This window comes from Plodia interpunctella, chromosome 8 (genome assembly GCF_027563975.2).
Source record: "Plodia interpunctella isolate USDA-ARS_2022_Savannah chromosome 8, ilPloInte3.2, whole genome shotgun sequence".
NCBI lineage: Eukaryota > Metazoa > Arthropoda > Insecta > Lepidoptera > Pyralidae > Plodia > Plodia interpunctella.
Genome location: NC_071301.1, coordinates 6,178,048 through 6,202,458, shown reverse-complemented (window position 1 = coordinate 6,202,458; position 24,411 = coordinate 6,178,048). Strand labels below are relative to the sequence as shown.

Below are 24,411 nucleotides of genomic sequence, written 5' to 3'. Positions count from 1 at the left end.
CATTTTATGAAAGTTCTTTTCTGTATTGGGCAATGCTGATGTACCTAGGTATAATAATGTAATTACCACAAAACAATAATCTCAATCTTTATTAACAACTTTATTATTAAATTATTTCTATTTGTACAGACTATTATTTTATCTAATTGGATAATGTTTTGATAACTTCCAATATTTTATAAATAAGTAAGAGCAGGTGGGAGTACTTACATTTCAATCTAAGTTTAGGAACTTAAAATCCACACGCTCTAAATCAGATTAATATTATAGCTACTTTTTATATTTTGAACAAGAGATTGAAATAATAATTCCATTAGGACCAAGCACGACCAACCATCAAAAACAACTATCAAAATATGAAATTCACAAAAACGTTAAAATTTTTATTTGATTTATTGGTCACAGTAACTAGCTATGATTCAGAAATATTGTTTCTAGATTTTAAATCCTTTATAGATGCATTCGAAATTTTTAATAATTTTTGTTTAATTATAAAAACATAATAGTAGTAGGTAATATTTTCCTAGCTAATCTGAATACAAATTGGTTTATCGTAGGAACATATAGATATATAATCTTTATGCTATCTCTTGTTTACATTAATATATTATAATCTAGGAAAACATGATTTGTATAAAAATATCAATTTTGGTTCTAGGTTACTAATTAAAATTTATCACAATATAATTGTCACATCTTTTTCATAAACCACCTACTAATACATCACAGCAGTGGCAGAATATTTTTGCATACATCCATACATCCCAGCTGTGTAAAGTATCATCTGATGCCGGATAATTAAAATAGTATTTCGTTTAATTTCCTTTAACTTTGTCTAACATTTTCTGGCCGGACACTTTGATAGGTAAATCGATATTTTTAATAAACACTTTTGCTCTTTTATTATTATTTAAAAGAATCATGCTTTTCTATTCATATCTTCTAACGGAACCATAGCTTCAGTATTTTTATCATCTTCTGCGTACGTTCTGTTTCCTTTTCTTCCTAAGCAACTTGCAAAACAAGTATCTCCTTTGCCGAAAGTTTCTCCATCCTCAAGGCTCTGCGGCATCGGCTGATTCATTGTTTCAGGCAACATAAGGCAAAGTAATCCAGAAATAAGTGCAACTAATCCAAACGTAACGGCTGGGATTTTAGGATTGAACGAGTCTAATAAAGTTATCAATGGTGTTAAAGCACCAGCCAACCTAGCGCACATGGCTCCTAGCCCTAATGCAGAATTCCGGACAACGGTTGGGAACAACTCTGCCGAGTAATTAAAAACTATAGCAAATGATCCAGCAATAAATAATTTTCCTATTATCACAATTGCAGTGGCAACCGTGCTTCCGATTGTCAAGAAGGTAACTGCGATACATGCCAAACCGCCAAATATCATCATTGAACTTATCAAAGGTCGTCGTCCCCAAACATCTAAGAAATATATGACGACTGCGTAACTAGGAAGTTCCACTAGACCAAGAATGGCTATTATTAAGTACGGGTTTCCTTCCAGAGTACCGGTACTCAAAGTGAGTCCATAATATGCAATAGAATTAGCAAACCAACATAAACAAACATTTAGAGTTTTGTTTCTCAGATAAGGTGTCCTGAATAAATCTAATGTAGTGCCAGATGCGGGCTCGTCTGATCCTTTTGATGCCTCTGCTTTTCCTCGAGACACAAAAACAGCTCTGTCCAAAGACTCGTCAGATTTGTTACATTTCAAAGCTTTCTCTACAATACTCACAGATTCTTTTACTCGTCCTTGGGCCCACAACCAACGTGGTGACTCATCCATTATCCAAATATGTGGGATCAATAGCGCGCTATGTAATCCATATAAAATTTGTAAAATTTGTCTATCATCTATTATCGCAGCCCATGCGGCTACCGTCACTATACCCAAGGCAAAAGTAGCTTGGAAAGCTACTCCACATGCTGTTCTCTTGCTTGGTCCAACAATTTCCATAGTTAGAACAAATCCAGTAATATAGGAGCCGGCGGATCCAAAAATTCCATATAAAAATCGAATTACTAAAAATGAATAGTATTCCGGTATAAAAGCTACTCCAACTCCAAAAACTAATTGCAATACACCAGATATGCAAAATATCACTTTTCTGCCATATTTATCGGCCATGCCCCCCAAAACCACTGCGCCTGTGAAGACTCCCATCATATAGAAGGTCTGAGCCAATGCACCCATCCACCTTCTATCGCAAACCAAGTCCCACTCTATGCTCCGTGAAGACGTTCTGTATGTAGTGTCGTATACATATTTTGAACAGGCCACTGTTTCATTATTCGCGTACATGACACAGTTCTCTAAGTGACCATCTGGGTCCAGTGGTATAGCATTTAGTATCGCCGAAGAGTTCCAAGGTGCAGGGCCAGTCACGTTGGAATCCACTCCGTCGATCCAACATCTGAAATGAATAGATTTATAAATTGTTTACTCCATTTTTATGAATTGTGAGCCAAATACATTGATCAACTCCAAGATCCATGCTCCGCGCGCATTATTAAAACCTATTGGACCGATTTTGACCGAGTTCGATCTAACTTTAATATGATCTGATAGCAGTATATGATTGCGGGCTTTTATTTAAACCATTTGGGTTATAATTACACGTTTCCTCTTTGAAACATCTCGTTTTGATAACGGCAACGTAGCCAACGTTGCCGTCTAAGTGCCGAATAAGAATTATTCAGTTTTAATTCAAGAATCTGTTAAATTAATATAAAGTCCATGGTTAAACTATTATCGCGGTACGGTAAAAAAAATAAGTCTGTCAGTGCATAAAAATATTTTAAGTATACTTATTCTTCTAAGTTCCTGGGTTCAGTTATAAAAGTACCTACCCTCTACTTATTATATTTTCTGTAAATCCTGAAGCTTGCATTCTATCATCTATATAACAGACTTCCAAAAATAAAATACAGAACTGTAAGTATTTTTTTTATTTCAAAATAAAAAATAATCATTTAGGTAAGCTTGAAAATTAGGAAAGTTGAATATAAGCTTAATAAAAATAACAAAAGGCCTCAATTCTAATTAAATGCATGTATTTTTGTTGTTGAAAAAGTAATTTATGATAACATGGCAATTTTGTGGAATAATACAATGTAATTTTAAATTGAAAGTACAGTCAATAGCATCAAGCTATTTAAAATCATTGCAAATTCGTCTCTATGACCATTGTGTAAAGTTCTACGTGTTTTAATAACACAAAAGACTAAGAAAAACTTAAATGAACATATTTTTAACAAAATTATAGTAAACGGTTTGTAAACAATACAGATATACATATACTATAAAATGACTCAACATAAGTATATCTCTTACAGATAAGTGATAATGACTAAATAGGTAATTCTGGATTCGAAATCGTCCATTGCCCTTACCGTTTTATTCTACATTTCTATCGATTAAATCGTATGTAATAATAATGTCCAATTAGGTGCCTTTAAAGGAAGTATTACGTGAAAACAAAATGTTTTGATTCGAAATCATACAAGCACTACATTCCATTGCATATTTTTTATACTAGTTCACAAAAACAACATGATAATAATGAATTTCTCGTGTAAACAAAATAAATTATCTTTCAACTAGACATAGGTACAAGGTGATTGTGAACCCAAATTATGTACAAGTAGATATAAATAATTCAGTGTCACTATTTATTATGACCTCATTTTGAAACTCGACTAGCATTCCTTCTCTCTATTATGTACTTTACAGACTATTTTATGAGAAAATTTAAATGATGTAGCTGCGATACAAGCTTCGCTTAGTGCAGAGTCCATAGTCCAACTAACTTATACATTGTAAATCTACCTTCTAAAATTATTCTGTCAAACTATTGTACTTTTTTGGTGATTAAAGTTATTATTATAGTTGATTTACAACACAGATTCTCAAACAAATTACCTAACCAGCTCGAGCTTAGCATGAAATTTTTTTACATGTTGTAAAAAATTGAGCAGTGTTCAAAAACTTACCCTGTATAATTTCTACATAGGTATAATAAAATCCTATGTATGTAATTCCTACATATTTACCCTAGGGTATAGAGTACTTAAGTAGGTATCCAAGGTATACCATAATGGTTATGTTATGCAATGAATTAGGCAGTGACTGAAATAGGTAGAAGTTAACTATATACTGCTTTTCCTGCCGCATTACTCAGTTATAAGTATTAATTTAAATTCTTTTTTACATTTTATAGAAAAGTAATTCCAACGTTTATATCTAGTCCATAAAAATTCTCAATCATTGAGATATAATTAATGCTAAACTTGACTAGATCGTTAGCACAGATATAAAATCCCATAATATACTCTAATATAAAAATTACGCAAACCGATTTCGAAATGCAATAGATAATAAATTATTTTAAAAGTACAAATGTATTCTTCTTTTAGTCTAGTTATACTTAATATTAAATACCTACTCCATGTCGACACAGATTGCTAACATGAAGTAAGTTGACTATCTCGGCACTGCACATACTGGAAAAACATAAGTAAAATTATTTATACTTACACCTAACAGATCTCGACTGATACATATAAATTAGACCTGTATATTACTTATTATTATCATCATTCTGGAACATGTTTGCTTAGTTATATAATTTTGATAAGTTTTCCTGCTAGATTGTGTAAGTACTACATCTACAACCTGTAAGACATCTAGACACAATAAATGTATATAGGTACCTAGTTAAAAATAATTTTAAAAAATTGAGGTTGTACTTTACAGGTGTAGGTAGTACGTACGTACGTACCTACGTGTATTTGTCGCATACTTATCTATTTTTATTATATCACTAATCATATTTATGTAAAACAAATCACTGGTTTTATCAGATCTTAGCGACAATATGGCAAGTATTTAGCTTTTTCTAGTGTTTGATGATTCTATACAGTACGTTCTAGTATCTTCCATAGTTCTGTACTGTAAATAACATTATAATAGAATATTATTAAGGCTAATATCATGGTTTTTTCTCCATAATTTCTAGAGGTACCATCGTCTCTGGTAAATCAATTGATCCTTCACTCATTCTCCGACCGGTACAGTTTGTAAAACAAGTATCGCCAATCCCGAACCTTTCACCATCTTCCAGAGACTGTGGCAGATTACGTCCATTTGTTTCCGGTAAGAAGAACGTAGAAAATCCAGACAGGAGTGCTAAAAAGCCAAATATAATAGTAGGGACTTTAGGATTCAGAGAATCGAGCAAACTAATGAGAGGAGTGAGAGCACCAGATATACTGGCACTCATACTCCCGAGACCTACCCCTGAACTACGGACTACAGTAGGGAACAGTTCTGCAGAATATTTATAAACGATCGAGTAAGAACCGGATATAAAAAGTTTCCCGATCATTACAACACCTGTCACCGACGAGTGTCCATGAGGCAGAGCCACTACAACCACACATGATATTCCACCTAACAACATCATTGTACTAATGAGAGCTCTATGCCCGACCCTATCTAAAAGATACATAATAATAACGTAACTCGGGAGTTCCACCACACCCATCAAAAACATGATAAAGTAAGGGTTTCCGTTAAGTTTCCCCGTATTAAGGGATAGACCGAAATATACCACAGAATTGGCAAACCAGCAACCGCATATAATTAAAGTTTTTTTCAACATATTTGGAGTCTTAAATAGATCCGCGGTTCCTGCGGCGTATTCATCGGTATACTTTGCACAGGTAGCCTTGCAGTGAGACACCAGAGCAGGGGTGTCTATTATCTCATGGGACCCGTTCATTTTTAAAGCCTTCTCTATTATTGCTACAGATTCTCGAGCTCGCCCCTGAGCCCAGAGCCACCTAGGGGACTCGTCCATTATCAACCAATGCGGAAGTAAGATCACTGCGTGTAATGCATACACGATTTGTAAGTAGAATCTGTTGTCTATGAGATATCCCCATGCGGCCAGTAACATTATTCCCACGGCATACATAATTTGAAATATGACTCCACAAATTGTGCGTTTGCTTGGGCCAACAATTTCCATGGCCAATACATATCCAGCAATATATGAACCAGAGCCAAATATGCCATACATGAATCTGAAGATGATTAATGTGTAATATTCTGTTATAAAAGCGACCGAAACGCCAAACAATAATTGCAAGAGTCCGGCCCAGACAAAAGCAGTTTTCCTTCCAAATTTGTCAGAAAGTCTTCCGATGACGAGAGAGCCGACCACGACACCAAACATGTAAGCGGTTTGCGTTGCAGCACCCATCCAACGTCTGCTGCACACGAAATCCCATTCGATGCCGCGGGATGATGTGTAGTACTGAGTATCATAGATCCAAGAAATGCATTCCTCGACCGTTTGGTTATCTCCATAAATCTTGCATTCATCGAGTTTCCCATGCTCGTTCAGAGGGATAGCGTTTAATATAAACGAAGAATTCCACAGTTCTGTATAATTGGCGGTGTCTACTCCCGGGACGGCACATCTGAAATGCAAAATATGGGTGGTTAAATATTTATAATACATACTAAAATGTTGTGGACAAATAATTCGTGTGCATAAGAAAGCGTATAACAAGTGCAAGAAAGCGCCTTGTGCACATCTACTATCAGATTTTGTGAATTTATTTAAACGTTCTATTGTGTCAGAGATATCCCTTAGCGATTTAAAAAACCAAATCCGTGGTTATCCATTTAATGCGAGTCGCATGCATTTGATTACATTCCCGTGTTATGTAGCCCAGGTGAGCCATGACGCCTCTAGCTAGAGTTCGTCTTCGTGGGAAATGTCCACAAATGCGACATAACGTCATTAAGCTTACACTCAACTGCAGGATATTTATCAAAAGAATTAATAAATATTTCGCTAAGATCATTACTGTTTTTACAGATACGACATAGTGTATGTTATGACTAAACGTTCTTAGGCATTTTCCTGTGGTTAGTTACGTATAATACAAGTATGAAATGTTAAAGTATACTAAGAATACATTTTCAATATATGCAGAAAAAATAATAATCTGTGTTAGTAGAAATGAAAGCAGTGCAAATAATAAAAAGTGTAAGTGGTACTCACGTTCGACCAGGGACCACCACAGTTGATATCGACGTCGCACCTCACCAAGGCGCAACCGATATTATAATGAAGTACCTTTGAACCCGATCAAGCAAAAATGTACACTCACTATAACCAATTAGCATTCTAATAATATAGTTTTCTATATACTAAACTTTACCACCCCCTTCACACACCTTATATTTTTTATTTTAAATCAATACAATTAAGTTGTAATATAAGTAATATGACGATAACTGATACTGTATATCGCAGAATAATAGATTAAAAAAAAATCCCCGATAACCCAATTAAAAATGATACATTTTAATATCTCCGGACTTCCCAACCAAGTCATGCACATGCTATTTTTTAAACTTATCTAGTTATGTTTTCATAAATTATTTATGTGGTACTTTATCGGCAAGAAATATTTTAAGTATAATTTATTTGTATATTTTTAATGGCCTTAAGGCTCTTATTTCTTGCAAATAAACAATTAAAAATAAATAGGTAAGTACTTAACTGAAATATTATTTTCCTTCACCTTAGTTTCATGCTAACCAGAAAATTACCTACTAAACATCTTTAGCATTTTTTTTAGTTCCTTTCATAGTTATTCCTTTTTTTTTGTAAAATTAATCAAACGAAAAGAAAATTTACTATTTTACATTTTGTAATATGATAATATTACATATTATTTTTTATTAAATTGTTATGTCTGAGTTAGTAACCCTTATTTATCCCTATTGTGTTACTATAAAGATAAAGACGACCATACCTGTGGTCAGGCACCGCAGCCACCGTGACCAAGGACAGCATGTGCATGCCAGCAGTCAAGGCACTCAGGATGTGCAGGATGAACTGGAAACATTGGTACCTCCCGAAGTCTCCTGGAATTTGTAAAAATTTCTTTGTTAATAAATATTTGTATGATTCCGTACAAAAAATGACAAAACGGAACAGACGTAAATAAATATTTTTGAAGTAAATAATTTTTTTTTTCAAATAATTCAATAATAATTTTCGGGTTAAATTAGGAAATATATTAATTAATTCTCAACCTCAAAATTCTTATCTGACATATTAGTCCTTTACACATTTTTTGTAAATTATGTTACAGATAATATAAGCTGGAAAACTTTTATTTGTAATCACTTAATTACACGGAAATAAGTACATACATTAAATTTAATAAAGCAAGATACATAACGTATAAATTTAATGTAAAATAATTTAACAGTCTCTCAGAATATTGGTTGACAAGCCTACTTTTGTTAGTACAAAGTAATATTGTATTTAAATTTCATAGTTTTTCTCAACATTGTTTTGAGAAATACTATTTCTATTAAATACTGTACCAATAAGTAAGTACTTCAAATTTAGGTCATATTCGTGGCCATCGTGTACAAAGAATGCCAGTTTCGTCACGAAATGCGTGAAAATAATTACTACTGTTGAATAATTTACCCACATAATGAAGCATTCGTTGCATACAATGCTTCGAGCTGATACAATGGTGCCCTCTAACCCCGCTTTATCCGCTGGTAGCTACTCTAGTCACTAGAGTCTAGTGAACTACTGGATACTTGGGAAACCTTTCATAATTTTCATTTATGACTCAAACATGAATTTTCGTCCGTTTGACCATCGTCATCTATAACTTAACAATAAAATTGTAATAATTTGAATAATATAATTTTATTATTATTCAAATTATTATTTTTTAATTTTAATCTGCGTGGGAAGCACGCACTGTATTTACAAGCACAAGTAACACTGTATTTAAACAAGAATTTTTATTTTATGTAGTCAAAACATCAATAAGCTATAAATATATTATTTAGAAAAAAAAAACAAAACTATCCATCGTATTAAAGCCAAGCCCCTCGGAAGGCTTGACAAACAAGTCCCAAGCCGTCATACAGTACTGTTGATACAGATGTAGCCCCAATATACTATTTATACCACGAGTGATAACGGCCACAGACGATAAGTGTCCCATTTAACACTGATCTGTTCTGAGTTATTACAAATATTACGACCGAATTATACTATAATTTACCGTTTCGAATGCGTTTGTATACCTAAGGAACATGTAAGATAGCATAATCACTTGGTTATGTTAGTCAAATTATCAAATTACAATAAGTTTCATACAATCATACTTTACATTCGATACGGAGGATTAGGATATATATCGAGGACTTGTAACTCCCTATGAATAAGACAGGTACGATGTCTAGTACAGTTGTTAGACGTGTTTTACAAAACTTGGCAATTTGCAGGCAGGCCAATGACGGACGCAGACATCATCGTTAACATCAATCATCCACTTTACACAATTAGCTGATGCACATTTATGTTGCTATGCGTATGCTCACTTGACACGACATGTAACTCTGTATTTTAATTGCATTCGGTTAAGGCGATAAGGATAACCGACCACCTATGGCCGCTGAATTGAGATATGCAGAAGAAAGGAATCATACAATTTATTGTTGATATTTATGTACCTATTACAAGTGTGGAGGGTGGGGTTTCGAGTTGCTCAGATGCTCAAAATAAAGCTTTTTTTCTCGAACTTTATAGCAAAGTTTGCAGCTACCGGGATATCGTCATAACACGACTTAAATGTATACATGCTTTAACATGAGAACATAAATATACTTTAACGGCGGCTAAACGTTTTAAGCGGTGTTTAAAACCGAATGTACTGCGAGTGAGGATTCCTAAATACTTTCGTAATTTCTCTTGGAGGGACATGTGTCGCTGGCAGGAGCCCAACTCCGCGACCTAAATATCCATCATACTTATAATAACTTCTGCTAATTTATACAACAATGAGTAATAAAATAAATTAAAACTCGAAACCTATACGAATTACTTATTCAGTATTTATGCATAAACAGGCAAAACTGCCAAGTTTGGCAACTCTTGCGCTGCAAGATTTTTGCGTGTACCTAACCTTAGGTACTTTATTATGCTGTGCCTTTAGTCATAAGAGAAAATATTTTTTATTATCTTTATTTTACACATTATTTCTTGTATTACTTCTCCCGGGTTTTGTAAAAAATATACTACTGGTAGTTGACATTCTACTTGGGGCAAAAATACATTTTTTGTATGTATATTCGTATGTTTGTAACGCGATAACTTTCGAACCGTTGGTCCGATTTTGATGAATTTTTTTTAAATTTCATCAAAATCGGACCAACGGTATGTAGGATCTGTCAATGGAATTTTTAAGTTCGTGGGGCAACAAAATCGGCTAAGTCGTTTTTGAAATATTCTCAATTTTGTATAAAATATATTCGCGAGGTGAGTTTGTATGTTTGTGGCGGGTAATCTCCGAAGCTACCAAACTGATTTCAAAAATTCTTTCACCATTAGAAAGCTACATTATCCGAGATTACTATAGGCATATATTTGTTTTGAAATAAATTAGTTTTCAGCAATATCAATGAACACTTGTAAAGTAATCCGAAAAAAAAAGCGATACCGAAAATATTAACGTGCATGCGCTGGCCGTACTGTTGATTGTACATTGTACATACATATAATGTACTACAAAAATATAGGTTTTTAGTAGATCCATAAAAAAAATCATAAAAACATCTATCTTATATAATTAACTATAAGGCATTTTATATGTAAAAAAATAATGTAAATTAAAAGGTGCATTTTGACAATTATTACTACACAAGCATATTAATCCTTATGATTAAAAGTTATTTCATCATCAAGATAATTTCATGAAAATAAATTTTGTCCTTTACAGCATATACATTGGATGAATAGATTCTGAAATATCGTGGAATTAAAAAATACGCACGCCAAATTATTTTATGTAGGTAGGTACCTATATATTGTTAAACACGGCACGTGCTGCAGTGTGAAGCCAAAAGACTGTAACTTTGAAAAAGGTATTTTGAGATATTTTATATTATATCTTATATGTAAAAAAAAAATGTATTCGCGAGGTCTACGTTTGCGGCGAACAACTAATAAATAAAATGATATAACTACCATTATTTAATTTGGACTTGCGATTCGATTAATTATGTGTTAATCTAACAAAAAGTAGGTAAGAATCTGCAATCCAACATATTGTTAGTTTAGTGTAAGTTTATCCTCGGTCAAGATATTTATAGAACGTGTCATCACACGTAAAGTCTAAACACAACAGCTAAAGTCTCCAAAATAGAAATAAACTGAAACTTGGAAACTGTTTCTGATTATAAATTCTCGTCAAATCTAAACGATTTCTCGATTACTTCCGCAGTCATATAGCGTTAGAGTCTAGTAAATAAATAAGTGAAGACTAAAGTCTATAGATATACTTTTATAATCAGTACTTCTACTTACATAACAATAATTCTAACAATCATAAAATATCAGATGTATTTCCTTACACATGTTTTTATAATATATAAATCTGTGGTTAGGTTACTTACGTGCCTATACGTAAGTAACCTAACCACAGATTTATATATTATCATATTATCTACTAATGTTTATATTAATAAAGTAAAACAGTGTAATAAAATTATTTAGTAAGTACTTACTAGTTTTAATTTCAAAAATATTTGCAAAAAATATATAAACTAACAAGATACATTCTTATAGTCCTGAGATTGTGATTGTTTTTTGGATCCATTTATAAAAAATAGTTTACTATACTTACATAATAAGATTTTAACCTTCTTTTATATATTATGTGCCTTGAAATGTTAGGTCGTCCACTTCATTAGTTGAGACATCTATATGCAACAATATATTTACATGACAATTCTTTGCAAATCGCCACAGGATTATTCAATGAACTAAATAACTCAGGTAACAGTCACAGATCTTTGTAATGTAAGATGTGGTAAAGATGCATATTCTTGTATAAGGAACATGTCTGGTGTACGATTTTTGGATATTAGAATACGATTTTAGGGGGACAGCTAGTCTTAACTTGTGTTGTCATATTATAAATAATGCAAAGAATATATCGAAAATCTAACTATCGGTGATTGGTATTACGTGGTGTCGTTTCTCCCACAAGGTATTTTATAATACAGGACATGATTTCGGGTAGACCTTTACCTATCTTATCTGACCCAGATTATTATATTATACAGCACATACAAGTGTGCAAGCAAAAGTAATTATAGTATGTTAGTAGGTAACTGGGTATAAAGTACCTACCTATTACTATATTTAATTGTACACGATTATGCCATCGATCGTTTCGTGGACTTCCAACTTTTTATCGGATTACCTAATAACCTGAAGATAGTAACATGAAATCCATGTAGGCAATCGCGTAGTACTGACGTCAATGGACACACCTCCAATGGCACGCGTGATGTTTGCCTTACTAGGAATTAGTAGTTATTTCAACTAGAAATGGCATTTCAGAATCTCCAAGTTCTTGGAATGCACATTGTAGTTCCGTTGTTTTCTATAGGTTTGAACACTGACGTGCGTCGACGTACGTCGAAACTTCATACAATTTCGACATTGTCGTACTGTACGGAGCACCTACTAATAGGCTAGTTGACAATTTTTTGGTTTGATAACTATTCAAAGGCCCTTATATTATTAGAAACACCAGTGAAAAAATACTGAAATTACTGAAAGATAAAATCATACATTTTTGGACTCGTCCAAACGCTTCATACTAAATGAAACGAACATTAAGTGACGTCACAACTTGCTAAAATGTGCGAGAAGAAAGATTAGTTTGTTCGACAGCTAAGTACCCACATTAAATATTACGTTTATGGTGATAAAAGTTGTTACAAATTTTTAGTTTTTTTTTATGATGGTCGAGTTTGTTTTTATACTTTTTGAAAATGGACTTTCCAAGTAGGTAATCTTCGTATAATGATCTAGCCGCATTGTTACAGTCTATGAAGTTTCATACTATTGTCAAACTCCAACCTAGACTATTGTCAATTTCTCCGTTTGTTACTCATAGCAGTGTAAAAATGTTCTTACCTAGGTACCTTTACATAAAGACGTAATAATTTTTAGTCACGACTAGGTGGTCAGCTGACTTCTGTTTGCTCTAAATATATTTTCAAATATTGTTTGAAGGATTGTTGTTGCAATTGTGATTTGCAGTTGAAACTAATTGTAGAGCACCAAATGTCTAATATTTTAACAACTCTCTGGAACAGAGTGGATGCACACATAATTACTTTAAATGTTCATAATATTTCAGAGGTTCAGAGCATATAATATAAGGCATGTATTTAACAACGAGGAGATAATAAAATTAAATAAAATAACAATACAATTACTGATAAGATTAGAATAAATAAAATATTTTAAATGTTTTCTTTATCATTATTATCTAACTCATCAATTATCTATTAAATTATGAAACCTTTTGTCATTTTTAGATAAGTAAAATGTATTTCAATGCCGATATTGTTTGAATTATAAATTATGATTTTCATTTTCAGTTTATAGTCGTTGCACATTGTAAGTAATATTTTCCTATAGGTATTGATACAAAATAAATATGTTTATTAATTAATTTGTATCATGAATAGGTTATAAAATAATAATACAATGCGATAAGAAAACAATTTAAAAAGTCTTTTAAAATGACGTGTTTTTTTATTTCCCCCATAATGTTCTTGGATAATGTCATTTCGCTCATATTCACTAACCGTAACCTATAGAATGTGATACTAAATGTAAAAATCAACGAGAGCGTTGGCCACACGATTTGATCAATTAAATTATGGCTACACCAGCCGTGAAAGTAACGGCGTGCCAATGAAGGCAAGGTCGGTTACAAAGCCGATATGTAATCCTTCAAGCAACTTTTTGATTAAAAACTGAATCTAACGCGTAACCCGCCACGGCCCACTGTCTCGCCTTTTTCGACTAGTTCCATTATTTACCCGATTGCCTCGGACTGTTGTTAAACTATTAATATATTCTGTATGTTTCACATAAGCACTGATTCTACTTAACTATAGAGATTTAAAAATATAAATTAATTTAAAACAAAGAAATAATAATAAAGCCCACACGCGCTCCGCTACGGTCTGCGGTTAATTTATCTTTAGGTATGCTAATTATGTTATTTTATTATTGTTCAGATATTTCACAAAATAACGAGATATTTGGTGACAACTCATCAGATATTATAATGAGCTGCCTACGATTAATTCAAAAATCAGTGTGTTCCAAGTCAAATCACCGGTGTGCCTAATTTATCCTACGACTACGATAAAGAATATTCACTGAAGTATCTATGAATAAATGCTAAACTAATATTAGTTATGTGGTATTATCACCAAATATTCCGTTTTATCACCAAATGCATCTCATCTACATTAATATAAAAATATAATAGCTTTTCACATCAATCTTTCTTCCTATCTGTTTGTTATCCCTAAGTAAGTAATTTTGGTTATATGTATATATCAAAGACTAATTTATTTTATTTAACCAAATGAAGCAACTGCAGTATTTTTTCTTTGATGTAAATATCATTAAATATTTCCAGGTATTTTATAAATAATTATAAAAATAAAGTCGATACATTTTACCGTAAATAAAGATAAAGATAAAAGCCTTATTCATATAAAAATAAAATTTGTTTTTCCATTGTAATGTTAATTAAACTAATAAGTAAAGAAGTATGCTAATAAGATACTTCATTAATGGCATGAGTACCTACATATACCGAAGTAACTTTCTCTTTATAAAAATACATAGTTCCAAATTATTAATATAAAAATAATAGTGCGACTAAATATTGGGCGACTAAAGTCTAACTTTGAAAGATATAGTCAAACGAGTTGACCATTCATTACATTTTTGAGAGAGATTGTTCATGTGTTTCCCACCATTTCTAATAGCTCTGCATGGACGCTACCATGTACTGAAAGCCTCTTAGGAGGTACTATTCCGATTTGCATTCAGTTCGAGCTATCAACTCAACTCATTCAAGATTTTCACAAAAAATATTCATTAATAATTTGCCGGCTTCGAGTTTTTTGGAAAATTTTTGAAACCTACCTCATACTTACATTGTGCTTACCTACCCATGTCAACATTTACCTATACACATAATCAGTACGTAAGGGAACTGTTGACACTAGATATCGTTTTAGCGTGAGAATTAACGCTACTTCTTTTTGCCAAAAAATAATACGTATAACATTTGTCAAGAAATAAAATTTTTCGATCCATCCATCGAAATGTCTAAATAAATTACACAATTAAGTACTAATATATAGCAATAATCACGCATAAATTTACATTGTAACCATCTGATTTGTAAAACTATTCGAAGGGTTTTCTGAATTTCTAGTTTAAACTTAGTGAAAAAAAAAAATTGTAATGTTAGCCATTAAATAGAGTAAAACAAAATATGCTGTGAAAATATGACTAAACTTTAATGACATGACGATTGAGCACATGATAAACCTATATTACAATACCTAATTATGTACCATCCAGTACTAATAAGACAATCCAAAATGTCCGAGTAAATATTCTTGAATAAAGTCAATGACACAACAATTAGCACCGTAGTTGTTATTACAAAAACAAACGTGATCAAGGAGAGACGACGCTTCCAGCGTTTATCAGTTTGTTTGGAAATGTTATTGAAAATTTCCGAAGTTATCACAGTATTATCTATAATATAATTAAAATCAGCGACGGCATATAAATTATCGTATCATATTACCTCCAGAAGGTTTTTATCTTGCTCTAAGGCCAAGTTACATGAGTACGGCAGATCAAAAAAATATTTTCCCATCGTACATAAATATTACCCATTTACATAAAAAAAATACTGCATAATTACTTTATTTTTTCTCATATTTAATCAATCAATTTATAATATAATTTAGTACTCTATCAACAGTAATTAACAGCATAGAACTAGTTAGTAGTAGAGAATAGTTACTCTCCCCGTGTATTCCAGGTGTAATGGTTTGTAAAATGCGATGAGCTGCAGGTAGATACATACACTAAGTTTAGTTACCTAATTTAGCTTTACTGATTTACATAAGTCAAAAAATGACGACAGATGACCTTGTCTAATAGTAACGTTGATGTAGATATTGTGTGTTTTGGGGGTGCCGTAGTCCTAGTACAGACAAGGAAATTAATCACGCTGACGAACAGATCAAATAAAATTAAGAAAAATAAATGTTTAGGGTACCTCCTCTACACGTGACGTAGTAATTATTTTTTTCATTTTCTTCATCTTGTTCTATAGTTTGGGTTGTTGTTGGATGGATAGGTTTTTCAAAAATAAGTCCAGAAATTCTTATGTGTGAAACTGAGCGCCACAGACCAACTATTTTAAAAAGTAAGGACTTAAGCTAAAGAAGAAAACTTACCTTTAACACTTAAGCAAATTTTTATTCAATGCTTAATCGTCCGTCGCACTTATTGATTGATTACGTAATTGAAGATCGGTGTGATTGCTGTAACTACTTAGTTACTACATTTACATACTTATTACATACTTGGTTACATACTTATGTAATGCCTAGCACCCTGGCAGACCTATCCAACAGTATCAATTAAGTATTGTTGCATAATTGCTTAGGTTACTCGTTAAGTTCAGTCGAGTATATTATTAACTGAAGGATATCACTTAGTTTGTTATTTTTTAATCCCAAAGGTTGACTAGTAGAGGTACAATATCGTCATGTCCGCCTTTCGTACCATTTTGTTTTCAGTAAAATTTTAAATAACTAAGTATGTAAATAAAATATCAAGAACCAGCAACAAGTGAACCATAAACGATACATTATTTAATAAATTCTATGCAAGATCTACATGGTGTTGAAATGAGCACGCACAACACAAGACCTACTATATAGGCTCATTTTCTCCTTTCGATCAACAGTTAAGCAAGTAGGTACATTCATTTCTTTGCGATGAAAAAAAATACGTTTTTCAGTATAAATTACTCTATATATTTTTAATATCTTTACCTTTAAACACTATTAAACTAGACAACTTTTTATTTATAGTGAAACATTGTACTTAATGTCCAAATGAGCTCAATAGCTCAATCGTTAGTGACATATGGAAATATAATATTCGAATGATTATTAAATACGGGTCAATTAATAAAATTAACATAGCGGAAAATATTGACCGGATCGGAGCTTCGTCGATCCCTGGGCCTACGGTTATCTAGTGTCACCAAACTGTTACTTAACGGAATTGATATGGATACGACCTTTATGTTTGGATATAATTACGTTACGGCTAGATAGAGCTGAATATTGCGTCATGTCGTGATGCTTTACTAAAATTAGGTTACCATTCAGTTAAAATTAAGACATTAAAAAATAGAGCTTACTTGGTTCATTAACTCATTATTTATTGGCTGATTGCACTATTTAATTACCCATTGTGTCGATCCATGTGGATGTTACCAAAAGGTGAACTATAGATGGCAAGATTGCCATCTTGCCATCTATAGTTCACCTTTTCCTCGGAAAAATACAGAAAAATTATCGTATTATTAAACAGTTTATCCTACATACAATGTATTACTAGCTGTATCGGGTGGCTCTACGGGCGCAGCAAAAAATACTAGATTCCTAATATCTCTACATAAAAAATCACATTGATTCATTGCTCTGTTTTGAGGGATGTTATGAATATTATCTGAACCTTCGATATTTTACTTTTAAGAACACAACGATACTTAAATATTGTAACATCATTATAAATACCTACTTACGGATAATCATTCAATAAATTTTCAGATGAAATAGAAGAATATTAAAAAAACGAAGAACGATAGAGAGATACCGTAAAAAACTTCTAAACTTTTAGAAAGTGCGTGTGCGCAAAAATCAGTCGGTAGATAAGTCAGAGGTTGTGTTTAAGATATTGAAGGTAATACAAATACAATACGGGATTACATGTCATCGCATTTCTCAGACGAGACTGACCGGTTGCAACGAACCAGGTTAATAAACGGTGCCGTCGTATAAACTACTGGTTTGGAGATACGGCAGAAACATGTGTCAAAATGTTAAAGCACACGTTAAGTTCCATATGTTCCGGTACTTACCGAGTTTCCCCATCATCTCCTCAAGTGCGACGTCCTTGTCCATGATGGATACGTGTTGTTTCCTTTGTGTATTTGTTTGTCTGTTTCCGAGGTTCTGGAATGTAATTAACGTAATTCACAAACACCATTGATGGGGAATTGTGCGCGCGCACAAGTGGCCGAGGAAGCGTGCGTGCCGGTGCCAACTGACGGGCGAATGGACGGCTATCGGCTGACGGCGTGGCGCCAATGCTTCGGTGCTCGTAAGCGTGCAAAAAACATGCAACCTCTTATCTTTTATGGCGCGCAGGACAACCGCGGGTCCTGGCCTGTCATCATTCCAACAAAGAACTGTCTGAAAATTGTTTTTCCTGAAGAGGAAAAACATTTCAGGCAATGCTATAAGTTCCAATTTACCTTTCTATTTCATTCAAGGCATATAGTGCCTATAGAAGGACCACTAGGATAGGCCTCAATGTTAGAAAAAAATTGATACGCAGCGCTTATGTTTTCAGTCCTAATGTTCTCAATCTGGACTTTAAAATACATATAATTTATGTGTGTGTATAATGGAGAATTACTATCCTACCAAGCTTGGGCTGTCGTAACTTGGTGCTAGTTAGTACCTGTCTTATTAATCCGAGAGATTTATAAATATTTAGTTATCTACTACCTACATTCTAATAAGAGCATTCCACGCACGATGCTTCAGGTAACGCCTTATTAGATAATTTTATAGATATTTTTAATGTTTCCGTTGACGAAACCAACTAAAGCCCTTGAACTCAACAAATACGGCCGTGATTCACAAAGGCTTCGTAAGTATTATGCAAACCAGGCGAAGACATTATTTCTGTAGTGTTGTAGCTATAACCAAACTAAGCAGCTATAAAATCTTATTCTATTCAACCAGGTTTCCTTCCAGGTATTAAATGTGTTAAGAATTGAAATCAGAACTAGGTAGGTACCTACTTAGAACCTACTTATTCTTCTACAAGAAAAACTACGTTTTGGAGTAACTATACCTACCTACTTACAGTTGAAAAAATGTAACTTTTGTCATTTCACTATGTAAATAGGTAGGTATTTTTTTAACTGATATTATTATTACTATACTATAAAATGTTATTTATACTACTATATACATATAAATAAATGTTTATTTTGATACTATACTATAACTACTTATGAAGTTTCACATATAAGATATTTGAATAATTCATTAATATAACGCTCAAAATTTAAATTGCAAGGCTAGCAATATATATTTTAGGTACATATTTTCTTTATCAATGTTAATTTAGGTCACGGTTACATCAAGTATAAAACATTATGCCAGAATCGATCAAAATGTTTTCTTACCTCCATTGTTCAAGGAAAGTCTCGTGGAATAATCTTATGTACCTAGAAACCGTCAATCATTTATCAATTCAGAAGGGTTTGGTGACCTCTTATGCTGTCATTAATTACCTAAGTATTACATCCAAGAAAAGATATTCTGAAAAAATATATTTGATGTACAATTAGTCTATATGAAAATTGTAGGTATCGACGAGGATCTAGATTATACTTGACTTAGATTGGACTTACTTTTTTATCTCTTTTTTCTTGTTGCACATATATTTTCTTCCCATCATCAGTTATTGTGTATATTATATTTCAGTATAAAACCAGTTATTTTCAGTTTAAATCTACATGGCCACGATAAAACTCTCATACGTAATCTAAGTACACAAAGTGCCATGTCCATGTACGTTTTGCTGTAATTAGCTACTAGTAGAGTAGGTAACTGGGTTATATTTAAAAGTTAATCAAAAATTATAATTTTAGAATCGGAACAGTTTTTGAGGATGTGACTACAGACGTGATAGGGAGCATTGGCACGTGGCAATGGCTGGTGGTGTGTGTGTGCACGGCCCTGATGATTCCATCCATCTTCCTACAGTTTGAGGATATGTTCCTCTTGAACCAGGTTGAGAATATGCTGTGCATCCCGCCGTCCAACAACCAAGTGGTCAACGCCAGCCTCTGCTTCGTGCAGCTGACAGACAACGAAACGGCTGCCAAGTGTGAGAGGTGGTATGTTAAATTGATGTGGATGGTTTGGATACAAAAATCTGTAAGTACCTACTTAGTATGTCTTATCTTTCCATATCGATCTGTAGGTATACGGATGGGATAAAAAGTATACGCAGCGTTAAAATTCATGGATGTGTTCGTGAAGGCTTAGAGCACAAAAAATACCTGATTGGTAATAATCACTAAAAAGAAAATTTAGTTATTTTCTTTTCGATTTCATTCAACTGCTTAAGAAAAGTTCCAAACATTTTAATAGAGTTCATACTTTGGAGTGTGTAAGATTTAATTTATGGAAAATATTTTAATTTATCGGTTAAAAATTCAGTTTTTTTACATGTAAGTAAGAATTTCAGAGTAAAACCAGACTGTGATAAGTAGGTAGATAACAAAAGTTCGAAAGTTAATATCTTCATATGTGTAATACTAGTTTTAACTACTTAGATAGTACTTAATAATTACCTAATTAATGATGTTTGCAGTGGATGTTATTCTGTGATGATAAAATGAAGTTAGTGTCAACAGCAATGGTGAGCCGTGTCGGTCAGATGTTCGGATTTTTCATTTTTGGTTTGATTTCTGACAGGTGAAAGATCCATAATAAGTAAAACTGTAAATAATCATGAGCATAATTGATATTTATTTGAACCACATAACGGATTTAGACAATAATTAATGATGTATTTGGTAACTACCAAACAGCACCTGAAGAAACGATTTACGTGGCTAGTTTAGTATCCGATTTTTAATTAATTCAAACCCTAGGTACATAATTAGGTAGCACATTTAAAAGCTTTTAATACTAAAACGCAATTGTTAAATAAGATTATAATTTTTAGTTTTGGAAGAAAAGTTTCGATAGTCATAAACGTGCTAGCCGAAACCAGCTTGGGTCTTCTGTTGACGTTCTGCGATTCCGAGGGTTGGTACCAACTGATTGTCTTTCTGGACTCCTTGTGCTGCAGTGCCACCAAATACCTCGGCCTTATACTCAGTGAGTATGGGACCCACTCAATAGTAACATCATTCATTTATTTCAGTTACTAGTGCTCTTTAGTTGAAATATATTCCTGTGTAGTAAATAAGTATTAAATTCCGGAGTAGCTCGATGGCGCACTTTCGCAGGTATCGGTTGTTGGATGGGTGACTTAAAATATATTATCTTGTTAGACAACAATCTGCATTGGGCCCTCGTGTTGCGCTACGCCCATATATTGGCATAAAAATTATGATTTACAATACAATGTTTGCTAACTGACAAGTCAATGTAACAGATAAGGCGAAATATCATATTTATATTAAACCTTCACTATCATAATATTATGTTACTTCTGACGCAACAAAATAATATTTCTGAGGCAATTGACTTTTGCTTTATTATCAGTTTCATCACGCGCAAAAACTTGTAAATACGAGGGTGATATACCTACCTCCCGGGTAAATTTTGAATGCTTTTTATAACGAAAGACGATTGTTGCAACTTACGACCCAATCTAATCCCATATCCGAAACTTCAAAAATGTATCTCTACCTAAACAAATGTTAAAAAGAGTCTTTATTTCTATATTAAATAATTATATATATTACATATATACGAAGTGGTAAGTTACGGTACTAAATAATTTAAAGTTTTCATATTCTGATGACAAATTTTTAGAAGTGGAAGTGTTAATATTAATTTGAAACTTTGCTTATAAGGATTTACCCAAGGTACCGTATTACGACATCGTATGTATGTATATTTGATAGGTATTCATGGTGGCATTCTAGATATCTAGGTAGGTATCCATTGTATAAAATAAAATGCACTATACTATAGCTTCTACGGTTTAATCGAATACAAGGTCTTTTATAGCATGCGAAATCGCAAGTAATGAATGGCGTTCATGGTTGAATACGATTGTGATGTTACCTCGATTGCTTGCATTCGTGTGCATGGTCCCGCTGGCGAACTGCACCGGCAATCAGCAAACATACAACTTCATTGCTGTCTTGTATGGTGCTGGTCTCGTTGTTGTGTTAAGGTACCTACTACTACACCCTTTGTACTTTATACAGTTTACTTTATTATATCTTATCAGTTACATAATAGAGATCATTGCATTCGCACGCATGGTTTCCAGTGCAAATTGCAGACTTTAAGTTAATTGCTATCTTGTGGGGTTCCGGTAGCGGTTTATGTGGTTCTAAACGGGATGTATCCGTTTGGGCAAGGAATATTCGTAGACATTCAATTCGACATCATTGCTGTATTGTGTGGCGCCGGAATATTGGTCGTGAGAGTAAAAAACGCAACGGCAGGCATAAAATTTACTTACGAAAATAAGTACCACATACAATAGAAACCGCTAATATACCTGTCGCCTAATTTTATTTCCAAACAAAATTGTCGATAATTGTTCTTGGTACTTACTTAAGTCTCAAAAATAAACCTCTAAGAGATTCACCATCCCACTAGAATTTTAAAAATATTTAAATTTCACTAATACCTAGTCAAGTTATTATGATTTACAGATGGACACCTGAATCTCCTCAATGGCTTCTTTACAGTAGAAAAATAATAAAAGCGGAAAGATTACTTCTGACTGCTGCGGTGAAGAACGGAATCTACCTTTGTAGCGATTTCAAAATTAGACCTGTAAATCAAAGAGTACGTTTAAAAGTGGCTTAATTATGTAAATACATTATATAAATAGCACTGGTTACTTTATAATCAACTAGTTTTATAATCAAGGGAAGATATGGGAAAACACAATTATGAATATGACCTAATTGTAAATAGTTTCTGGGAGGTAGTTCGATTAAACTTAAATCAATTTAAGTACAGTAAACAGTACTATACCAGGTAAACAAAGCAAGCCGTAGTAGGTAGGTATAGTTAATACAAACTATAAGATACGGAATGTGCGTGTCATCCAAAGCTCACACAGCATCAATTTCCTTGCAGGCTTACTCTTGCATTGAAGAACCACGAACATGTTTGGGGGTTTTAACTACATACAATATCAGAATAATGACGTTTATATCTCTTTTGTTCTGGGCTCTATACTATTTCCAGTGGAGCTACTTATACATAAGATTATACAGTGATAAATCAGAGGAACATTTACTGCTAAAAATTTTCTGCTTTGCAATTTTGTTTGGTGGTCTCACGGTGTTGCTGGCGAGGAAAATGATTCTGAGGCATTTGTTGCTGATCAGTGTCTTCATTACGGGTATTTTTATGACTGGTGATGCCTTTCTTAACAAGGTAAAGTTACTTTTAGATCCCAATTCATAGACGGGTTTAGGTACGCCCAGCATTTGAAGGGTCCCTAATTACTTTTATTTATTTATTGGGTTTGCGTCCGACTTTTTGGGAAGAAACCGGACAAATTGTGGGTGAAAACCCATCTTTTGCTTCAAATCTTTCTATAGGCGCTAAACATTAGCTAAATTGATTTTCCGATTTTTTTTACTCTCGACACGATTTGAAAAGTTAAAAATTTTACCATTTACAACAGTAGATTTATCTCACAATTATTTTTCCTAGGAAAAATCTCGCAACCTGCTGTCATCCATTGCTCTTGCTTCGAGTATAGTTGGCCATGCATTACTCCTCAACATCACGCCGCGTCTTTTCGCCATTAAAGTCCGGGGCACACTGGTAGGCGCCTGCCAAGCTGTAGGAGAGATCGGTGCGATTCTCGGATACATTATCTTTCTCTTCGATCCCATGGGAAGTCTGACTACGATGGGAGTGACTATAGGAATAACCCTCACTTTGTCTGCGCTATGCTTGATGTTTCTAGATGTTGATGGCAGGGAGTTGCCCGATATTATGGAAGATATGGATTATTTTTCAGAGTGAGTATAATAAAATTTAATAATACCTATTTAAGTGTAATTTGGATATATGGAGCACCCCTTCGAAATATGGAGTAGCTGCAAAGTTATAACAAAATTGTAAATATCACAGATTATCAAAACCATTACGCTGGGCTACACAGAAAACGAATTCCCCGTCACACGAAGAAGTGGAAATGAGAATTTATTCATTCAACACAGTATCGAGCAATTCTCCAGAGAGAACCTCTCCCGCAAGACGCATTGGTTTTTGGAGAACTTGGAGTAATATTAGAGAATGTATGGTCAACTTTGTAAGACGATCCAAATAAATTCACTAGGTACCTACCAAACTACCTACAACATTCATTTATTAGAATATAATAATTG

The 24,411-nt window shown here is 33.3% G+C and overlaps 2 protein-coding genes across 6 annotated transcripts; one reads left to right on the top strand and one right to left on the bottom strand.

Annotated features, from left to right (window-relative positions):
• Positions 1-62: 62 nt before the first annotated feature.
• On the bottom strand, positions 63-19,820 carry LOC128672012 (uncharacterized protein). 3 transcript variants are annotated; one of them, XM_053748889.2, is made up of 5 exons: positions 19,711-19,818; positions 19,483-19,618; positions 18,142-18,235; positions 7,852-7,963; positions 63-2,429 (listed from the first exon to the last, which is right to left on the bottom strand). In XM_053748889.2, the coding sequence occupies exons 2-5, from the start codon at positions 19,486-19,488 to the stop codon at positions 920-922; spliced, it is 1,722 nt and encodes a 573-aa protein (XP_053604864.1). In that variant the 5' UTR covers positions 19,489-19,618; positions 19,711-19,818; the 3' UTR covers positions 63-919. The 3 variants fall into 3 exon arrangements, with proteins under 3 accessions (XP_053604864.1, XP_053604865.1, XP_053604866.1); XM_053748890.2 differs by lacking the exon at positions 63-2,429 and adding an exon at positions 2,950-6,501 and having other exon boundaries at positions 19,711-19,820; XM_053748891.2 differs by lacking the exons at positions 63-2,429; positions 19,483-19,618; positions 19,711-19,818 and adding an exon at positions 2,950-6,501 and having other exon boundaries at positions 18,142-18,362.
• A 5-nt stretch (positions 19,821-19,825) lies between these two features.
• LOC128672013 (organic cation/carnitine transporter 2-like) lies at positions 19,826-24,396 on the top strand. Of its 3 annotated transcripts, none has more exons than XM_053748894.1 (9): positions 19,826-19,870; positions 19,951-20,239; positions 20,679-20,782; positions 21,036-21,118; positions 22,052-22,220; positions 22,711-22,846; positions 23,144-23,446; positions 23,729-24,042; positions 24,155-24,396. In XM_053748894.1, exons 1-9 carry the CDS (start codon positions 19,863-19,865, stop codon positions 24,351-24,353), a joined length of 1,605 nt encoding a protein of 534 aa, XP_053604869.1. In that variant the 5' UTR covers positions 19,826-19,862; the 3' UTR covers positions 24,354-24,396. The 3 variants fall into 3 exon arrangements, with proteins under 3 accessions (XP_053604869.1, XP_053604867.1, XP_053604870.1); XM_053748892.1 differs by having other exon boundaries at positions 21,036-21,190; XM_053748895.1 differs by lacking the exon at positions 23,144-23,446 and having other exon boundaries at positions 21,036-21,190.
• The last annotated feature ends 15 nt before the right edge of the window (positions 24,397-24,411 follow it).